The 21,586-nt window shown below is 36.6% G+C and overlaps 3 protein-coding genes across 6 annotated transcripts; 1 reads left to right on the top strand and 2 right to left on the bottom strand.

Moving 5' to 3' along the window:
* The first annotated feature begins 1,086 nt into the window (after positions 1 to 1,086).
* Positions 1,087 to 6,681, top strand: LOC114728641 (uridine kinase-like protein 1, chloroplastic). Of its 2 annotated transcripts, none has more exons than XM_028915564.1 (14): positions 1,087 to 1,294; positions 1,498 to 1,589; positions 1,659 to 1,728; positions 1,924 to 2,042; positions 2,543 to 2,639; positions 3,218 to 3,297; positions 3,501 to 3,695; positions 3,941 to 4,024; positions 4,128 to 4,188; positions 4,921 to 4,981; positions 5,233 to 5,326; positions 5,445 to 5,517; positions 5,971 to 6,053; positions 6,155 to 6,681. In XM_028915564.1, the coding sequence occupies exons 1-14, from the start codon at positions 1,087 to 1,089 to the stop codon at positions 6,299 to 6,301; spliced, it is 1,464 nt and encodes a 487-aa protein (XP_028771397.1). In that variant the 3' UTR covers positions 6,302 to 6,681. The 2 variants fall into 2 exon arrangements, with proteins under 2 accessions (XP_028771397.1, XP_028771398.1); XM_028915565.1 differs by having other exon boundaries at positions 1,236 to 1,294; positions 5,442 to 5,517.
* Positions 6,682 to 7,162: 481 nt separating this feature from the next.
* Positions 7,163 to 11,177, bottom strand: LOC114728591 (chloride channel protein CLC-b-like). The gene is given in 7 exon segments (XM_028915500.1): positions 7,163 to 7,509; positions 7,650 to 7,801; positions 7,804 to 8,789; positions 9,145 to 9,677; positions 10,406 to 10,583; positions 10,688 to 10,888; positions 10,984 to 11,177. Coding segments are annotated over 7 exon segments (2,331 nt in total). The 3' UTR covers positions 7,163 to 7,422.
* Positions 11,178 to 15,932: 4,755 nt separating this feature from the next.
* LOC114728610 (30S ribosomal protein S21, chloroplastic) lies at positions 15,933 to 18,594 on the bottom strand. 3 transcript variants are annotated; one of them, XR_003738680.1, is made up of 3 exons: positions 18,094 to 18,594; positions 17,370 to 17,541; positions 15,933 to 16,070 (listed from the first exon to the last, which is right to left on the bottom strand). XR_003738680.1 is itself a non-coding variant. In XM_028915527.1 (2 exons), exons 1-2 carry the CDS (start codon positions 18,555 to 18,557, stop codon positions 17,433 to 17,435), a joined length of 573 nt encoding a protein of 190 aa, XP_028771360.1. In that variant the 5' UTR covers positions 18,558 to 18,594; the 3' UTR covers positions 17,240 to 17,432. The 3 variants fall into 3 exon arrangements, 1 of the variants encoding a protein (XP_028771360.1); XR_003738681.1 differs by lacking the exon at positions 15,933 to 16,070 and adding an exon at positions 16,242 to 17,019; XM_028915527.1 differs by lacking the exon at positions 15,933 to 16,070 and having other exon boundaries at positions 17,240 to 17,541.
* Between the last annotated feature and the right edge of the window lie 2,992 nt (positions 18,595 to 21,586).

Raw genomic sequence — 21,586 nt, 5'->3', positions numbered from 1 at the left:
GTGCAAATGGGACCAGTCCGTTTTACTGTGTCGTCAAATTTATAATGCCGTCCGCAGAACCTGCAAACCAAATGAACTGGTCTTGGCTTGCTATCTAGAGAGAGCAAAATGCATGGGCATTTAAAATAATTTAAATGGAAATTTCACGTTCTAACAACGAGAGAAAGTGGTTCCGACATCTCTTAACGATCACTTAATAACCCAAACTTCAAACCAGATTTTTGATAAGAGTAAAGAGAGAGAGATGGAGAGGATTTTTCTTTTCTTTTCTTTTCTTTTGCGCATTTTGGTTGGAAATTCGATGTTATTTCAACTCCCAAAAAGAATAAGTTGCAATTGAGAAATCAAAATGATAAATGTGTCTAATTTATATAAAGTTTAATGCATTTTTGTACTATTTTTATCGACTAATATGATAAAAATATAAACGACAAAAAAAAGACCTAACATTTTAATTTTTTTATGCTATGTCAAATGTAATTATTTTATTTCATTTTTCATGCTTTAATAACTTGGCATATTTCATTCTGGTAAAAAAAATAACTTGGCATATTTCAGATATCAACCAAAAATGGAATGAAGGTTTTGACAAAAAAGTAATTAAAAAACAAGGGTTGAGGTGTAATTTTAACTTTAATTTATTTTTTAGGTGTAATTTTACTCCTAATTTTTTAATAATATACAATTTTAACTCTAATCTTATTTTTTAGGTGTAATTTTACTCCTATTTTTTTAATAATACAATTTTAACTCTAATCTTATTTTTTAGGTGTCATTTTGCTTCTGATTTTTTTAATGTAATTTGTTTCTAATCTTTAGGTGCAATTTTAATAGTCAAATGACAAAAAAATCAGGATCAAAATTATATCATTAAAAAGACCAAGAACAAGATTACCATGGAGGTTAGAACAGCACCTCAATCCTAAAAAAATTTAAAAGAGGAAAAAAGGCATATTCCATGTGTTGCTCTGCCTCATGTGACAAAATGGGCGTGTCCACCCTCATTCTTTCGTCCGGCAACGTCGACACTTCCCAAGTCTTATTTTGCTCCACGCAAAAGGTGTGACCAGACGGAGTAGCGTAGCCATGCCGGAGGAGACTACGTCGATCGACGATGTTATGGAGGCTGCCTCCGGGCCCCACTTCTCGGGCCTTCGCATTGACGGTCTTCTCTTGTCTCCGCCCTCTTCTTCTGCTTCATCACCTGCTCATCGATTTGCTTCCGCTGCCGCTTCTTCTGCTTTGGATTCAACCCTACCCTCGGATTCTACTCCCACGCGGCCCTTCGTTATCGGTAATTTTCTCTTCAATTACGTCTCTCAGTCATCCTATCTTGTAAACAGGTCGATCACGTTTTTTGTTGTTGAAGTGATTTTGCTTTTTCAAATATGCTTGAATCTTAAGCTTTCATTTTCTTAACTCTTCTCCTTGTTCGTTGAGCCGGTGGCTTCACTGTTTACATTTCATCATTACAGTTTGGGTTGATTGAATGTATAGGTGTTTCGGGAGGTACTGCTTCAGGGAAGACCACTGTATGTGACATGATAATCCAACAGCTTCACGATCACCGCGTTGTGCTAGTCAATCAGGTTTTCTATCTTTCCTTTCCTTTTCTGGCTGCTCTGATTAGCTGTCTAGTTAAGATGCTTTACCTGTAGGATTCGTTTTATCGTGGTTTGACACCTGAAGAATCGGAACGTGCGCACGAGTACAATTTTGATCACCCTGGTAATTCATACGAGCATTTAATATCATCGAGATCCTTTGAAGTATTCAGACCTAGCTCTTCTGCTACTCTCTGCGACTTCATATGTTCAGAAAGACAACTTTTAGTGTGCTACTCTTACTGTTTTATTATGATTTATGTGTCCCTTGCCTCGAGCATTTGTTAATCTTTTAACTTAATCTCGGTTTTTCTTGTAGATGCTTTTGACACTGAGCAACTATTAGAATGCATGCAAGAACTCATAAGCGGCCACGCAGTTCAAGTCCCAATTTATGACTTTAAGAAGCACCAGCGCTCTTCAGATAGTTTTCGGCAGGTATCACCTCATATCATGTTAATTGTCTTTGGAATTAGGAATCTTAGTTTTATAACTACAATGTAAATTGTCCTGTGGAAATCATACTCCATCACTTGACACAGTTCCTTTGCTTTCTCTGCATTTATTTTTGGCGTAAATTATTTTGCTATTAATGGTCTCTATGCCCTTCCATTTTTATGATCCACCTTGATTTGAGACACATTTATGTTCTAACACTGTTAATGCAGTAGATGGGATGGCCATAAAAAATTGTCGTTGGAAACACATTGTTGTGCAGCTGTTTCCTAGTTAGTGTTACACATCATGCACATTTTGGGGGAGAAATTTTATTAGATCTGTGAATCACGAACTACACACTTAACAGTACATATTACACCTGATGAATTATCTCGTCATGTCAAATGTATCAGATTGTTGTTTTTTATGCCAATAACTGTTCTTTTTAATTACTGTTTCTGATGACTTTTTGATAAAGAGTAATTGATGGATGTGCTCAGGTCAATGCTTCTGATGTCATTATTTTGGAGGGAATTCTTGTGTTCCATGACCAACGTGTTCGTGATTTGATGAACATGAAAATCTTTGTTGACACAGGTCTGGTCTATTTGTATCATATGTGTGAAAGTGCTGTTGTTCAATACAAGCCAACATTAGTTACATATTTTTGCGATAACTTGTCATAAGATTATTTCCCCCTTGCCATGTTTTGCATTTCATTGCTCTTTGTGCCTCGAGTTATTTTTACCAGGTTCTGATGTTGGGACAGAATAACCTGATGGATGCTTATGCTTGAATTGCTTTAACAGTGATATTCATAGAAAATCTGGATAGTTAAAAGCGTAGAATACTTCTTGCTATCATTTGAGAGTATTTGTAAAGATACCCTATAATCTTCTATAATGATTCAGGCTTGTTTGGGGCCTCTTCTTCATTTCAGTATGCCTAGTAATGTATTCTCCAAGATTTCTAGAAGTATTTAACTCATGATGATTACCTCACCTGCCTTCTTTGTGTTTCTATTCTTGTCTTTGTTGAGCTATTAGATTAGCTGCTGCCAATTGCTTGAAGAACACTATGCAAAAGAATGCTAGTTTTTATTATTTGTTTTAGTGATGGAAGCCCTCCCTCTATATCTATCTAATGTTATATTTGGGTTTACTAATTGCCTGTAGATGCTGATGTGAGGCTTGCTCGTAGAATTCGACGTGATACAGTGGAGAGGGGTAGGGATATAAACTCTGTTCTTGAACAGGTACACATAGTAGATTAATTTGTAACTGAGGGTTATTAGCAATTATGCAAATGATGACATCTGTTTCTATCAAAATCTTTGTGTTTTTGAGAAATTTTAATGTGGTAAATTGATAAGGAGATTATTTCTGGTAAAAAAGTTCCTGGCTAAATGTGATCAATCATATTGTGTATTTGTGCCTTATTATGTTGTTGAATGTGCAGTATGCAAAGTTTGTCAAGCCTGCCTTTGATGATTTTGTTCTTCCATCAAAGAAATATGCTGATGTGATCATCCCCCGAGGAGGTGATAATCATGTTGCCATTGATCTGATTGTCCAGCATATCCATACAAAACTTGGTCAACACGATCTATGCAAAATATATCCAAATGTGTATGTTATTCAGTCAACATTCCAGGTACTTATGCCGAACCATTCTTAGACCCATTTTGTTTTAATTTTCTATTCTCTTCATGAATTAGAAGTGGATGGTAAATTTGGATTATGATGCTTTGCGTTGTGGGTCATGGAACTCACATGTTAATTACTGGCTGAAACATTATAACTTGGAAGCAATGTCTTTGACTGCCTGGAGAAAGGGTGTTGGATGAGATTTGAGTTGGAGGTTAACTGTTCTTCACTGGTTATGCCTAAACATTTCAGATAAGGGGGATGCACACATTGATTCGTGACAAAGACATATCGAAGCATGACTTTGTATTTTATTCAGACCGACTCATACGCCTGGTACACAGTGCTTTCAACCTTTTTGCTAAACCTCTCACTTGTTTTCATATCTTTATCACTTGGAACACTGGATAATGACTACTTTTGGTGGTATTGGTATCAGGTTGTTGAGCATGGCCTTGGCCATTTGCCGTTCACTGAAAAGCAGGTGGTCACTCCAACAGGCAATCATCTATCCTTGTCTCCAATCATCGTATCTGTTTCAAATTCTTTGTATTCTCCTCCCTTTTTGGGAAACAGGATTTAAGCTTTGCAAACTGCCCTACTGTGAGATGTACTTGGTTTTGTTGATCTGATGTCTGGATGTTCACTTTTTACCCATGGATTAACTGAACCGATACATAGTAGAATATCCTATCTTGATTTGCCAGTAGACATTGAATGAAGATGCAAGGTCTATCGACTGTCTTATATAAGGAAAAAGACCTACATACTTAAGCTCACATACCTAAGGTACTTCATTCCGATCAGATGAGAATGCGTGGAATTTAAATTTAAAAATAAGTTAACACTGCTAGTAGCAATAGTTAGGTATAGGATAAGTGATGCATAAAAAATCTTCTTGCCCTTGTTTGATTAGAATAATGTACCTTAAATGTATGAACTTAAGCACATAAGTTTTCTCTCTTATTTAAACCCTCATTTATTTCTGAATGGGCGCTTCCTCTCTGTTCACAGTTAGTATGTAACTTATACAAGTAGTCTTGTTTCTATATGAAAATAAAATTGTAATGGCTTGAGTTTTGTTGTGATCTTGACTTTAGGAGCAACTAGAATTGTGGCCTCCTTCTCTAGTTTGCTGAGGCATATGCTTAATGAGTTCTTCTCCTTTCATTTAAGTCATCTAATCCCTAAAAGTAAGTGCAATCTGTACATTTTGAATTTTGTTGTTGCAGGATCTGTCTATACTGGCGTTGACTTCTGCAAAAAATTGTGTGGTATTTCTATTGTCCGAAGGTGAGCTTTGAACCAGGTATTAATTTTGGCAGGCTCAGCATCTAAATGATATAATGCTAGAAATGCAATTTTAGGTACATGCATTTAAATGCCCTTATTTGGTTAGATTAATATTCTCAAATTCTCATGTATTTTTATTATGCCTTGAACATTGAATCTGAATAGCAAATCAGGTGTCATACGTTGCCATCATACGTAGGCTATTCCCTTGATGTTATTTATTTTTTATTCCCCTTGTTTATACATTATAGTGGTGAGAGCATGGAGAATGCTCTACGAGCATGTTGCAAAGGCATAAAAATTGGAAAGATTCTGATTCATAGGGATGGGGACAATGGACAACAGGTAAGTTTACTTTGGATGTCCTTGAAGGGACATTAAAAAGCGGTACTCTCTGAGGATTTTACATGGATAATATATGATTATAGGTATTAACTGTTAAAATTGTTTCTTCTTTAAGCAGCTCATATACGAGAAGCTTCCCAAGGATATATCAGAGCGGCATGTCTTGCTTCTTGACCCTGTCCTGGCTACTGGTGCTTTCTGCTACCCTTGATTGAAATGGTTTCCTGTTCATTTTTGTTGTGTCGCATTTGAATTGGCTTCACCAGTCTTTACGCTATCCACTATTGCTCACCCTTTTGTATCATATTCTTGGGGAAGGACCTTATATAAAACATGTAGAAAAAAGTGGTAGCTGGAGAAAAGTTGGACGACCTATTCCAATTTATTTGCAAGAACAGGCTAGCATGCGAATTACAGTATTGGATTTAATTTTTGGGGTGTCGAATGCTATCTGCTAACTACCCTTCGAGGGACAAGAAAAACCTGAAAGGAGTCACATCCTAAATATGTTTTGATTACAATGTTAAGATGGGCTTTCTGAACATGTCTGGTTGTCGGTCATTAGCTTTTTAGGATGTGTAGTGGTTGCCCAAACCGTCTGCTTCCAAGCTGTATGAAAACTGATATCAGTATTTCCGTTGTAGGTAACTCTGCAAACCAAGCAATTGAGCTGCTCATACAGAAAGGAGTTCCAGAATCCCACATAATATTCCTGAATCTCATCTCTGTGAGTTACTTTTGATTCCTTTGTTGATGTGGTCTGAGGTGTTAAATTTTTAGATCACTGTTAAAAATACACGGATCTTATGGGCTGGTTTTCGAGTTCAGGCACCGGAGGGAATCCATTGTGTGTATAAAAGGTTTCCGTCCTTGAAAATCGTCACATCCGAGATTGATGTTGCCTTGAATGAAGAGTTCCGTGTCATCCCAGGACTGGGCGAGTTTGGTGATCGCTACTTCGGAACTGACGATTAATCTTTGCAGTTTGAGTCTTGCGGGGGAAAAAGTATATATATATATATTATATATATCTTGCAGTTCGAGTTAATCTGGAGATCATCTTATCGGTGGCAACAGCTTACAGGAATTTTATTTGGTATTAAAAAGATCCATCAGCGAACAGCATGGGTAGTTTTACTGTAGATGTCATCAATTGTGTTGATGGGAATAATTTAGAATCATGTGCTTGTGTTTAATATATTTTCGGGATGTTAATGGATGGATGGTTTTCAGTTGCTAGTAGCTAGCTATGAGAAGCTTAGATTTCTTGAAAGTGATTTTACGTATTTTAGATATATTATATGATTAAGAACTGAATTGGCCATTTTTACAATCAATTCTCATATTTAAATCTATGTTAGACCTTGTGAAACACCCATTGTCTGGATTGGTTAAGAGATATAGTTAGTTGGAAGAGTATCGGCGTACAAGACGGAGCAAATTTTAACGCGCAATATTGTATTCTCTCAGGCCTTTTAAATTAGAGACTTTAAAAAGTCCTGTTTTATTAATTATTTGTTTTTTCCTGCGCAAAATAAAACAGTAAGTTTTGGCCGTGTTTAAGATTATTTATCTCATGTTTTATAAATTACAGTTAAAAAGTTATTTATAAATTATTCTAAATAATCCTATATATGCATATTTTTCACCCATACGCGCTCGTAAAACATATTAGTTTGTCCCATCTTCGGCATTGAAAATTTTGTAGGGTTCGTGAGGAGCCCTCAGTAAAGAAATCGAGAAATAAAAAGAAAGAAATAATAACCGAAGTAGCCGATTGTTCAATTGCACATGGAGCTGTTTTCAGAACTGCAAATCAATAGCAAAAATTTAGAATGGAAGAAACGAAATAGATAAATGCTCTCATTTTAAAAAATTTTGGAAAAAAGCGGATCAATTATGCGGGAACATCAAGAGTGAATAGAAAAGTACTCCATTGAATATAGTTATACACCTCCTTGTATATCATCCCTCCCTGTACTTTGATCCCCGTACTTTCTCAAGAATAAAAATGGAGACCTCAGACTTGTTCAAAGAAAAGCTGCTGGGCCGTTCAATTGTCAGGGAAGGTTTAGTTCCCTTTTTTTTCTCTGCGCTCACGATTTTTTCAGGTGAGGAAAGACTGTAAGAATGTTGTGGGCTAGTAGATCCCGCCTGGTCAAGATCCCAATTACAGGAGATACCTATGATGCGAGAGCAAGATGGGTCAGTGATTCATAACTATTTTGAATCCTTAAGGATCATTCATGAAATTTTTACCAGAAAATTACTGAAATAATAATAATTAGTCCATATTTGCATGGAATTAATAGACTCAACTCACCCCAGATGCTTGATAATCGGGCAAAACAAGCATATGTCGAAGTGCTAGTTGTCTGAAGAGGACCATCGCTTTTGCCACGGATATGCTCTCCAGAACTGTAAAAGGAGTTCTATTGGTGAAAGGATGAAGATCAACAAACATGTCCATTTCCCCCTCGTCACGGCCACCTCCTCAATGTTCCCTTCTCTGTCTGCCAGGTCCACCCACGTAAATTTCTCTCTCACTTCCCATTCCTCTGTCCTCCTCCTTTCCTTCATGAACCATTTCTTCTTTAGCGCTTGCACAAGGTGTGCTCTTAGTATCAGTCCATGAAGCTTGGCCACCCCTGTTGAAGCTTCCGCTGGTTCATCCACTACAGGGAAACCATTATGTGTAGTGTTTTTAAGAACTTCCACTATACGAGCCACCTTCTCTATTCCACTGAGGGTAATCACCGGTGCTTTTACATCGACAAGCTCACCCACTGTGAGATTTCTCATCCATGGTTCAGGATTTGCGTCCAAGAATGGAAGGCCTTTCAAGTGCAGTATAATATCATAGATGCTAGGGTTAAAACTGTCTCCAACAGTCTTGGCTATCAGGAGAACAATCATTGTAATGGGTAGTAGCAGAAGATTGTTGGTGAGTTCAAGGAAGATCACACAAACTGATACTGTCATTCTCATTGAACCCGCCATCAGGGAGGCTGCACCCAGAACAGCAAACAGCCCCTGGTCTATTTTTGTGTGAGGTCCCATCAAGAGGCCAAGAAGACGGCCATAACCAGAACCCATGAGGATTATTGGAAGGAAGAGCCCAGATGGCACAGCTATCCCGAAAGTAATAAGTCCTAATATGCAATATAGTGCAAAGAAAATTAGGAGGGAAGACGGATGATACTCATGTGGGGTGTTGGTTGAGAATATGTTTCTAACAGCATCGTCATTAGTGGTAAGCAACAAAGTAGCAAGTTCATTGTAGTGACCACTGGGGCAATTGAACTGTTTAAAATTTCCAGACCGCCCATTTGTGGGGCAGGCCTTTTCTGGAAGCGAAGGATCGCAGGGGATGCATCTTGCTAGGAATGGAAGACAATATTGGCAAACTGATGTGAAGAGTGCAACTGAGAGACTGAGTAGGAGCTTCTGTATTTTCCCCTTCCTGCCATTATTAATTAATGGTAAATCATCATTGTTGATTGTGAATAGAGAACGCTGTAAAGGTAAAAATGGTGTCAGTTTAATTCACTAGGATCTTGACTGGCTGGGTTTTGCTTTGTTCATTATGTACTAGACTTGAGCACTTATGTGTTCTTATATAACAGTGAGACTAGGATTGGATGTGGCCTGAGGGACTGCTTAAACAAGGTCGTGGTTCAAGTTCATGTGAATATGTAAAAAGGCATCCTTGGGAGAATTATCCCATTTGGAGCCTGACAATGTTGGAATATCATCCGATACTACTGGATATCAGATGCTACATTAAAAACAGAGAGAGATTGGATATGATTGCTTACTGATTGATGATACTGTAGACTCTGAGGACCTTGTGAAGAAGATGGTTATAGAGGCTTCCCAATACCCCACCAATGATGCCAATGAGGACAACAGGGATGATGTCCATTACATGGTATCTCACTGTTACACTGCTGACATCAAACATGACCAACCCTCCTGTGCCAAAGAGGCCACATTTCCCAGAATTGCAGATTTCAATGAAGGCCCTGAGCACTACTGCCACCACAGCTGTGCTGAAAAAGGTTCTCCAGAGGAGAGCACTTCTCCACCAGGTTGCCACCTCTTCTAGAGAGAACAGAACTCCTCCAACAGGTGCCCTGAATGCCGCACAAACCCCTGAGGAAGCTCCACATGTGATGAGATCTCGGCGGTCTCGATCGTTGTTGAAATATCGAAGCCATCGCCATTTGATCCGGTGTTTTTCAGTGCCTCCTTGGCCTAGTAAGGAAGCTATGCAGGCCCCAATATGTACCAATGGTCCTTCTTTTCCTAAATCTAGCCCTGCAGCTACAGCTCCAATGCTTCCAATTATCTGCTCAAGCAGATGTATATCAGAAGACAGAAGTAATGTGACTTATGAGAATGCATTGGCTATTCGCTGTTGATAACATTGGTTCATATTTTTTACAGTATTTTGAATATCACACCCTTGTCATCACAGAACTGTGGTCTGCAACTCTTACAAATCAGAAGACTCGTTTCGTTGACAAGTCTTTTTTTTTTTTTTTTTTAAATTTGTGACATCTTAATTCGGAAAATAACACTTGCATTTTATGTTTGTTGAGACGATAGTATTGTTACCTCACGATCGTTCAGAATCATGTATGCAAGACAAATTGCGAGTGCTAATAATTACCAAAAAAATAAAGGGAAGAAGAAGAAAGAAGAAAGGAAAAGAAAAGATGACTTTTGCATTTTTGCTTTGCGCAGCATAAATTCCCTGATATTATATATCGTATTCTGAGATCAGTGCGCCATCACTAATATTTAAACCCGAAGATTCTCGCAATAGTTGGGCACTCATTGCCTTGCATCTCTTTCAAAAGGACAGTACAGAATGAAAATTAACAGAAAATAACACAATGGATCTGACAATATTTAGATGCCCACTATAATAACAAAAAGGCGTGAGGAAGAGCCAATAAAAATCTCCTTAGCAATAGGAAAGCACTATCTACCTTTCCATTAATTGCTTAATGGGAAGTGAATCAGAATCAGAATCAGAAAGTAATGAAACATAGAGACGAAGCAACAACTAACCTTGACTATCAATGGCGCGGCACCATACATGTCGGGAGTATCGACGCCATTAAGGTAAGCTTTGATTTCAGGTATACCAGGTCCGGCTGCTGTGGGTGCAAAACACACACACAGAACAGCAGCACCGAATGTTAGCAAGAAATTCACGCCGGTGAAATATAAGAAGCCCGCCAAATACCTGCATTGATCATGTTGATCACCAGTTACACACTATATAACCTGTGACTTTGTTGGAAACTTTGCCCCTGGAAATACTAGAATTCAATTCAGTTTTGTTCCGACCTGTCGTTCTCGATGAATCCGACAACAGCGAGAATCTTGTAACCCGCTATGTTCTCGATTGCAAGATTGATGAGGGTTGCTACAAGTCCAGTAAGAAGTCCAACAAGAAAAGCCAGTGACCATTTACAGAATATATACTGCAAAACTTGAACTTTCGATCTGCTCCTCCAATCATGCTTGAACAGATCATTCTCATTAATCCTGCATCATCAAAGTGAGGTCTTTTTCAATATGATAAACTTCAAACTTTGTAGTCACAGATTGGAATTCGTGCAGCATATAAACCAAGTTCTTACTCATAGTCCAAGCTTTCTATGTAGGAAACTTTGGCTCCGACGAGAGCTAGTGGATTGGTGGAAAGTGTCCGATTCCTCTTGAGCAGTGGCTGATTCAGTGGATTGCTTTCTGGATCTCTCTCTTCTCCTTCAGCTTCCCCTTCAATGCTGTTATTCATTACTGTGTCTTCAAGATTACTAGAATCATCCCCCATTGCAGCAGCAACGAGAGCTTGTAAAGCTCTGAAGTTGGCGAAATATTATTGTCTGGTTATGGATTGGAATAAATGGAGCCACCCCACCAATAAGACTCGATGGTAGCTGTTATCTTGGAGCTTACTGTTTAACTTTGCCTTACTAACCTAATGATTTTCAATAGGAAACCATATAGTTGTTTTATATAAATAATTATGTAGCCTTTATCACCTTTACCCATCAAGAAATCAAGCCATTATATCAACGTGTTGTGTAAAAAACTCCTGGGAATGGGTAGGACAAGATTCGGGCAGCAATAATTGACGCTTAAGGTTTTGATGAGGAGAACAAACATAATATTAAAATCACATATTCATACGGGTAACTTGTCAACTACTCATATCTGTCTTTTAACATCTGGGGTCAAATGTATAGTTAGATAATGAAACACAAAGCAGGGCTTTAATGAGGTTAGGTCACAAATGCCGAATATTCATGAAATGATCGTGGTATCTGCATCTTTTTCTAGCTCTTACTCCAATTAACTGATATGGTTATTAAAACAACGTGAAAGTTGTTTTCTGGGTTTTACTTTATTCAAACAGTGAGGAATGATTGGCTTTCTTGTAATGTGGGCGATCTAACCTTTTTCCATTCGAAGTTGATCTCTCTCTCTCTCTCTATTATTATTTTCATCAGATTAAATAAAAACCATCATTATTGCATGAACTGAATCTAATCAAATGCCACGTGGTTGGCAGGATAGAGTCAGTGAGAATGATGAGCGGTTCTTGGCAAAACGGCTTTTGGGAACCTTCAAAGGACACCCTTATCCGCTGAACAAAGACCTTTTTTTTCTGGGGTGCAAGCAAGAGAGAGAGACCCTTCACAGGGACATCTCAGCTCAATCAAGTCTTGGGATGGACCATCCATATATTTGCCTTCTGGAGGGATAGTGTGTGGGTGCACGTGGAAGACATGTGTTGGTCAAGATCTCTGACACCCAAGTCCTTGCTGGCACTTGGACTTCTATGTGCCTTGAGACATTCTAAGCACTTAAATTAGAGTTATAACAACGTACTATTTCCGGTCCTTAATATAAGATCCTATTTAATTTTTATTTTGGTTCTAAATATAAAACCCCAATTCACTTTATTTCTCATATTTATACATTTTTTTCTAAAATAATCCTTCTAACAATTATAGTTCTAATCAATACACTTGATTGGCAAGAATATTTTAGGAAAGATAACACCTATTTAAGACAAATAATTAACTCAACTTACCTCTTTAATCCTCTCAAATTAATCAACTGGCTCTTATAATGAGGACTGGAGGTAGTATTTCAGTGAATGATTGACTTGTTTTTTTAATTAAAAATGGAAGATAAAGAAGAAGTCATCAGATTAGTTCCAACCTGTTGGCAACAATCAACAGTTGGAGCAGAAGGAGAGAGCCCCACACAGAACTGAAGGAGGGCGATCAAGCAATCAAAATATGCAGAGAAAGCTAAAAGCCAAATGCTATCTGATATATGTGAAGGAACCAGCAACATAGAAAACTGCACCATTGAAGAGGAAGAGTGGTCCAAGTTTTGACGATGTCAAGTTATCGCATAACTTTGAGAAATGAGCTTCGGAATGGCATGCACACTACACACACACACACGTTATTAATTTTGTCATTTTTCTCTTTTTCTTTCTTATACTCCTCCGGTCCTTATTATAAGACCCAATTTGACTTTTTATTTGGTCCTAATTATAAGACCCAATCTATTTTCTCTCTTATATTTATGCATTTTTTTCCAAGATAATCCTTCTAATAATGATAGTTTTAGCCAATATACTTAATTAGCAAGAATATTTTAGGAATAATAACACTTATTTATTATAAATAACCAACTTAACTTACTTCCTTAATCTCCTCAAATAAGTCAATTGGGTCTTATAATTAGGACCGGAGGAGTATATATATAATGATTAAAGAAGACATATGCCACGGTATCATGCAATCAAACCCGTGTTATGAATTATGATGTTGAATATTCCGCGGTATCATCTTTCTTCTCTATGATGAATACCTGCATAAATTATAGAGATGAAATGGTCGATCTTATCTCGGAGGACCTTGCATGACAAAAAAAAGAATTTGGAAAACACGAACGTGAATTATTGTCGTGTTCATCTTCGATTCTGTCATTGTCCTCTAAAATTATTGTTAGATCTGCTTTGTAGATATGGGCCCTGCATTTCCCTTCAGTTCCTTTTCTTTTCTTTTTTCCCCCCCTATTCTCATTAATATTGTCTCTCATTCTTATCATTTATAATAATATAACATATATTTCCTATCCTACCTATACTATATATCTATGCGTGTGACTACCACCATACCACTTGGAATCTTGGATCACCAGGCGTTCGGTTGGGCTTATCTATAGTCACCTCTGCACTTACCAAACAGAAACGATTAACGTCAGTCCGATCCTTTTTTTTTTTTTTTTGGAATGAGTCGTCAGTCTGATCTTAGGTCTGAGTGATATAAGGAAGATGACTCTTCACTTTCAACAGGGAAGAAGGTACCCAAGTTTTTGAATTCCCAAATTACCCCTCCCAGAGAATGGGGATTATTGATTGTGTCATGCAGTGCATCGATATGGTAATTGGGTGGAATCCTAAGTAATTAGCGTAGTTTTAGAGCGTCGTGATCTCACACACGAGTTAAAGAAGAAAACATTCCTTTGTCCATTATGTTACTGTTGGATCTGTCTGTGTTACTGTGTGCATTTCCAATGGAAGGACACGTCATCCTGGGTAAAATAATGTATCAGCCAAAATATCTTCGGATCAACACGGTTTGCCTTTCAATAAATATCTAATTAACTTCAATCAATAAGCATTATTTTTTGTTTGGATGGTTTCTGGGGGTTTTAAATTCCCCACTCGCATTAAACCCCGTCATTATCACATAAAATATCCCGGGGCATGATCATTTATGGGTGCCATCTGAATAATCACTAGGGCATAATAATATCGTAGTGGTGAAAAAAAAATATTATTCTTGCATCATTTCACGTACCCATGTGACAGTGCCTTTTTGGTTAAATAATCAATCAATGATGTGCACAAAAATCAAGCTAAATCATTCTCCACGCTGGTTATTGAATATTGATACTTTGACCTGAGTTTCCAACGATTAGCTATGTTAAGTAATTATATTCATCTATCTTGTTTCAGACTTCAGCCAATTTCAAGGAATATATCCTATTGTGCTTGATTAATACTCCGATTCCATTTACGGGCTTCAAATTCACAAAAAATAAAAAAGATTCATTTTATAGATTTTAATTTGATATTTGTTTTAACATTTAATGTATTTTTTTTTATGATTTTAATTTTAATTATTTATTTTCTCTCTTTTATCATAGCCTCTCTTGTCACATTTTTCATACATTCTCTTTTCATTTTTCTTATTTACTATAAAGACATATTTGAAAACAAAATTATATTTTTAACATATTTATTACTTTTAACTAATTTTAACTAACAGTTAATTATCCATAAATTAGTTATTTAAAAATTATAATAAAAACCGGCAGAAGCATATACTACTTCATTTGCTCCTTCTCATAACAAATTTAGTTACTTTCACTACGTACGTCGATTTTTTCCATCATCTTCTAAAATTATCCTTCCTGAATAAAGTTTATTAAATAAGGGCGTTTTTAGGCTTATAGTTAAAAGTATTTAGAGAAAACAAATAATCAATGCTTTTAAAATTGTGTAAAATCCATCCAGAAAACCTTCTAAAAGGTTATATATATATATATATTTATATGATCAGAGGAAGTGTGTGTGTTTATACTTTGACGTGATCGCAATTCATAATAATGTTGATTTTGAAAAGCGCACAATTTTCAGAGATCTGGACGACATCTCTATCAGGAGAAACATGATGAGGCCAATACCAGTATTTGTCAAATTGTCTAAACATAATTAAATCCAACCTGTTTTATTTTATGAGATGTCCAAAAACATGGCGCCTTATAAATTATATCTTTGAAAATGATTATTTAATTTATGGCCGGTTACCAATGACTTTAAGAATAATTAATAGGAGAAAGCAAGATGCAAAAAGAAGGATATGAAGCCTAAAACATGACGCCTTAAAATATCACCAACATGGATAACAAGAATTATTATAGATCCTAAATTCGTGAAGGAGGAGGAGGAGATTTCTGAGCTCAGAGGAAAACCAATTTTTCAATGGAAAATAATCATTTCGTAAGCAAATACCACATGTAAGCTGTACAAACTGTTAACACACAAAACAAGAAAGCACAAATCATTAATTTCCATAATCTTCCCAAAATCAAAAGAAGAACATGGGGAACATGCCTACACCCATGACGATCGATCCTGATGAAGGAGAAGAACTAGTCTCTTCCCTTGGCACCTATATACAGTAATATTATTGTGATGCGTGTTTATCCTGATGAGGTGGAAAGTGGTCCAGGTATGGAAAACAAACACTATAAGGTATCATCCGTCAAAACACTTATTTAAATATATAATTGCCTGAATAGATTCAACTACTTGTGATATCGGATGACCGACTAGATGATGTTTTCAACCACCTTCGGACATGCTCTAATCAGATAAATATCCTTTTCACCACCATCAAGATGTAAACATTCAAATGGTTATTGAACCATCTCATGCATTATGAGATAAGAGCAACCAATAAACAAAACAAATATTGCATATGGGCCGTCAAGATCAAGAATACTAACACAGTATGAGTTGGAAGGTCCATGTGCGCAAGAGTTTCAAAGGATTCATAAAAAAAGTAGTGTACAACTTCGTCTCAAACTCCTTGCAAAAATTTATTTGCATTGTTGCATTGCAGTTGGTAAGCTGCAGAAGGGAAACAGGAAGGACTTTCATCATGTTATATCCTTAGATCAGCTGTTTTAGTATGGACAGTAGATCATTGAATTTGAGTGGCACGAGAGATGAATTCAAACTATTGGCCCTACTTCCCTTCCATACAGCCCCAACCAAATCACGGAGATTGACCAACGTTAGAACCATGAACTGCACTTTCATTCTAACAGCAGCAAGTTTTATTACACTAGGTAGAGTTGACTACATAAATTGCACGACACTATTGTACTTTATCAACAATCAAAATTTTAGCTAAATTAACCATAAGGTCCCTGACATTTATTCCAACAAAAAAAAAAAAAAAATCATTAAGACTCTGGTGGCATTCACCTTCCTTCTTATTGACTACAAGCTCTTCCTGACCCTGGACACACACATCATAAGTTGGGTTATGCCATAAGCTTGGGCCCATTCCTAGCTTATGAAGGGCCAACAAATAAGACGGTTTGGGCTTAGGCTTAAGCTGAGAGGCACACTTAAAAGTTCACTGGGCTTAAGCCCAACCCAACTAGGCCCGTTCAATATGACAACTGCACAACGTCTCAGCTTCTTCAACCTTGGCGTCGCCTAATCCTGAATTCTTGATCATTTAGCATGAATCGCTGCAGCACAGGCATGGACTCGTCCAAAACCAAAGGAGAAAATTCCTAAATTCCCATAACTAAGTACCTAACCATTGTCCAGTACTTTTATAACACATTAGTCAATTTACTTTAGCCCTGATGTGTCTGGGATTTCAAAAATTCCTAAATTCCCATGAACTTGCTACCCTCCTTACCAAGAGTGAAAAATACCATCAACCTAGACACGTAAGGAGCAGACAAAGCATTGCTGTAGTCTTTCTTGACGTGATTTTGCAGGGTATCAATGGCACTGTAACAAATATGAAATACAATATTCTCCTCTCCAAAGATACATCCTGCTATAAATTTGGCGTATCTCTAACTTCCATGACCTCCAAGAATGCATTTAAAATGAACACCAGCGAAACCTATTTGTGATTTTCCCTTCTTTTCTAATAAAGCTTATTTCAGTTGTACCCTGTATATCCTACTTGTGATCTTTCCTCCTTGTCTTATAAGCACTTTACAAGACTGTTCATTGATGCAGCATAGAGAAATTTCAAGTTGACGCCAGAATTCAAAAGTACCAAATGGGGAAAAGTTGATGCACAAATCGAAAAATTAAAATGCATTTTATCCAACAAAAACATAAATGGAATTATCCGCTAACTCAGTCCGAGGAACAAGTTTTCTACATAGAACTTACACGCTGGAAAAGGCCTCTCCAAATCAAATTTGAAGGTGTTTACAGAAGTAGGAGATAATGAGGTCAGTATGGAGTGTCTTCGGGCAGATCCCAGTTATCGTCATCCTCATCCTTCTTGGTTGTTGTGGGGACTTCCGGCTTACTCTCTGTTGAGAATCTTGATGGACGTGGCCTGAAATCGATACAAGTCAGACACAAGTTTTCAATGATAGTCCAAGACATATTAGTGAGGCAGCCAATGAAGATTGGAGAAAAAGAGAACAACTTCGCATCTTTCACCCAAGCCCATCTCTAGTTCCCCAGTTTTGACAAAACGAATAACTATTATTAAATTTCAAAGAGAACATCTATCATATACAGTTCAGAGTATCACATGCCCAAGAATTTCCACAGTAGCAAGTAACAATATTCTAGATTAGCCAAATATTGTCAACTGCAGCCGTCACTACCTTCTTATGATCTTATCTACAATACATTTAAGAATCTATCGCGTATGCCACAATTGCTTTCAATTGCCATCACAAAGTAAGACCACTAAATAAAACGCAGAATTTCACAAAAAAAGGCCAATCCTTAACAATCCATCGAATCCAAGTTATCAACCTAGCAACTAGACATCTTTTTTTTTTCCTTCTCTTCTTTTAACCAGAAATCAATTATCCTCACTCTATCTCCAATTTAACAGAAAGTAAGAAAGCAAAACGCGAAAACAAAAAGGGCGAACCTTCTGCGGTTGCGCTTGGCAGCCTCACGGGACTTGCGCTTCTTCTCGTCCTGCTTAGTCTCGAAGAACCTCCTGCGCTTGCATTCCTGAATGAGACCAGTCCTCATGACCTCTCTACGGAACCTGTTGAGGAGCCTCTCTTCGGGTTCGTTCTCCCCAACGATGACCTGCACATTGTAGGCTGATTTGAAGAAGAGAGTGTTGGAATAAGCCAGAGAGGGGCATATGACAGAGGATAACTCCGCCGATAAGCAAGAATTATGCTTTCCGTCATCTTCAGCCACAAGCGGAGCGTAGCTGTCGGGGGACTTGTGAGTCTGAGAGGAAAATCGAGAAGAAGAAGAGGAAGAGGAAGAGGAAGAAGAAGGGAGATTCAGTTGGGAAGGTGGTGGCGTCTTGGGAGGTGGTGGTTTTGAGGGCAAGATAAATGAGAGGAAATTGCTGAAAGAGGATGAGGCTGCCATCGCTGCGTTCGTTGGTATCGTGATGGGGCTGTGGTGGCAAAAAGAAAACACTTGTACTTCGCCTTTTTTCTTGAAGAAATGCTCCTTCACTTTTCGCCTTTATTTTATTTGGGCATTAACTCATTAATCAATTTTTGTGGCTACACCCACATAGGGTAATCATCTTTTGACATGCATATGTATTGTAATTTGTACATGTTGTCATTCCTTAATTCTTGAATTAATTTTAATAATTATTATTTGTCATCGAAATATGTTGAAAATAAATTTATTAACTATTAATATATGTATAATATTTAAAAAATAAATTTATAAAAAATTGAAAATTTGAATTTAAAATAATCTTGCAAATAAACAAATTAAGCAATATGTTATGTTGTTTTTTATACGAGAAATATTTTATTATTGATTGGACTACCGGAATTCAGTGAAATTATGGGCCTAGAAGTAGTAAATGCCTCTCAATAAGTGGGCTATTTCAGTAATTGCCCAAGTTTCCGTCAACCCGTGTTTTTGGCCTTTGGTTCCATCCAATTTTTGTTTTGGTTTGGGGAAGAGTTCTATCCAACTTTGCACATATGTTCGATAGCCCTACACTAGCTACTTTAAAGTTGGGTTGTTTATTATCACAAAAACGACGTTTTGTTCTTTATTCTTAAGCCCAAAAAAAGCTAGGGCAGGTTCCATCCAAATCCAGCCCACACAAATTTGCCCATATGTTCAATTGCCCGGGTCTAATTACTTTAAAGTTAGGTTGTTTATGTACCCATAAGAAAAAGATACTGCCAACAAACATTGGTCCAGTTAGTAAGGAGTCTACTTATAAATTACAAAGTCGATAGTTCAAATCCTAGTCCAATGTAAAGACCTTGTTAGTAGACAATCGTTGGTCAATGTTAGTTTTTTAACATTAAGTGGCAAAATTGTTATAACTTTAAACTTTTTGAGCAAATTCGCATTAAAAAAATAACTTTCGCATGTTCGGTACTCCCGAATAAAAATTTTTGAGGCAAATTTGCACCTCAACACCTTCTAGAAACTATTTTTCATAAAATATGATTGCTTGAACCGCACGATACGCATCAATATCCTTTGGATTCTCTCTTCGTCAATGCACCGCCCGATACATATTTACTGACATTTATAACATTAATGAGTTAATAAATGGCATTAACATCCTTGCTATTCCACTCTCCCTTATTAAAGCATCTCAATTCTACTCCTTCTATCACAAGGTCGCTCTCAACTCTCTTCTCAGTGTTCTCTCTTGCTCGTGTTCTTAGTAAAGCTAGGTATAGCAGAGGCAGGCAACGAATTGCAAGAAACAAATCACTCTTTTCTTGAATCTCAAGGTTCGTTTCGTCCCTTTTTCATTTCTTTCATGCATTAAGTAGATTAGCAAAATCCATCAAATCACTTATGTCTGACTTGTACTGATTGTTGATAGATCTGATCGATTTTGTATTCATATGATTTTGATTCATCCTTTCATTACTCAATCAAGCAGCAATTCATTAATTCTTTTAACAAATCGATTGATTTGGATCAATCTTTTGAAAATTATGCTTCCATGAAGCTCCTAGATGAAAGTATTGTCCATAAATAATTATGGATGACTTAAGGGGGATTTGAACGCCCTCCAATTCCTAAATCTCAAGGATTGTTCCCTTTTTTTAAAAAAAATTTTCATGCATTAAATAAACCTTGATAGATCTAACCTATTCTTTATTCCCTTGATCTTGGTCCATCCTTTTATTATTAGATTTGGTTTCCTCCGAAAGCGTCCTTTAAAAGTACATTTATGCAAATTGAAATAAAATTTTTCTTATATACTTACTTTACATATCGTAAAATTATTTTTAAAATTGTGATTTGGTTTCACCTAAACACTTTTTTAATTCGATTTGCCAAGATCATGTTTTTGCAACATTTATGAGAAAAAGTGTCCTCTATAAAGGACATTGGATGGCTTAAGGGAGATTTGAATACCTCCATTTCCCAAAATCTCATGGTTCGTTCCATCCCCCCTAATTTGCTCAGTGCATTAAGTAGATCAACCGAACCTATCAGATGATCGGCTTCCAACTTTTATTGATTGTTGATAGATCTAACCAGTTCTTTATTCCTTCGATTTCGATCTATCTTTTCGTGGCTGGATCAAGCACTGATTTATTATTTTTTGATCAAATCAACTCAATTGGTTTGATTTTAAAAAAGTTTGTCTTGGAGATATCCATAAGAAAAAATGTTCTCCATGAAGGATTATGGATGGAACAAGGAGGACTTGAATGACTTCTCATTCTTACATCTCAAAATCTGTTTCATCCAATTTAAATTTCTTTCATGCTTAGTACCCATTTCACACTGAGTTTTTTTTTTTAATCATGAGTTACAATACAAATTTATTCCAAAAGTCTTAATCTAAAAACATTTAGCATCTAGAAGTTTTTTCAGTGCAAATTTGTCTCAATAGTTTAAAATCATGAAGATATTATCCCATACTATTAAAAACCTAACATAGCATTTAAATTTATTAATAGACAATATTGTTACAATTTCAATCTTTTAGGTAAAATTTGCACCCTAAAACATTATCTCGTGCTCAGCACTTATAAGTAAAAAATTTTAGAATAAATTTGTAGCTTAACCTTATTATCAAACAAAAAGGTTTGGTTCCATTTTAAAAATTATATTTTGGAGATATCCTTAAAAGCACCCTCCATAAAGAAGGACTTGCGTATACTCTAATTCCTAAGTTTTAAGGTCTATTGTTTTATTCATTTTTTATTTCTTTGATACATTAAGTACATTAGCAGGACCGATCACATCACTAAGTTTTAGTTTTTATTGATTGTTGATAGATCAAATCTCTTATTCTTTACTCCTTAAATTTCCTCACACATTTTGCACTACCAATTCATTATCTTTTTTAATCAAACCAACTGATTGGGTTGGATTTTAAAATTTACGTGTTGGAGATATCCAAAAAAATTGTCCTCATAAAAGATTAGATGGATGGCTGAAGAGGA

The sequence above is a fragment of the Neltuma alba genome, unplaced genomic scaffold (assembly GCF_004799145.2).
Source record: "Neltuma alba isolate B1F8T4 unplaced genomic scaffold, ASM479914v2 tig00012563_pilon, whole genome shotgun sequence".
Classification (NCBI taxonomy): Eukaryota; Viridiplantae; Streptophyta; class Magnoliopsida; order Fabales; family Fabaceae; genus Neltuma; species Neltuma alba.
This window is presented reverse-complemented; position numbering and strand designations above follow the sequence as displayed.

Bases quoted from the DNA above. Each gene is read 5' to 3' on its own strand.
- LOC114728610 (XM_028915527.1), bottom strand. From the start codon at position 18,557: ATGGCAGCCTCATCCTCTTTCAGCAATTTCCTCTCATTTATCTTGCCC. The intron at 17,542-18,093 runs GTTCGCCCTTTT...TATCGATTTCAG, and splicing joins GCCAAGCGCAACCGCAGAAG to GCCACGTCCATCAAGATTCT.
- LOC114728641 (XM_028915564.1), top strand. From the start codon at position 1,087: ATGCCGGAGGAGACTACGTCGATCGACGATGTTATGGAGGCTGCCTCC. The intron at 4,025-4,127 runs GTACACAGTGCT...TATTGGTATCAG, and splicing joins CAGACCGACTCATACGCCTG to GTTGTTGAGCATGGCCTTGG. The intron at 6,054-6,154 runs GTGAGTTACTTT...TTTCGAGTTCAG, and splicing joins TATTCCTGAATCTCATCTCT to GCACCGGAGGGAATCCATTG.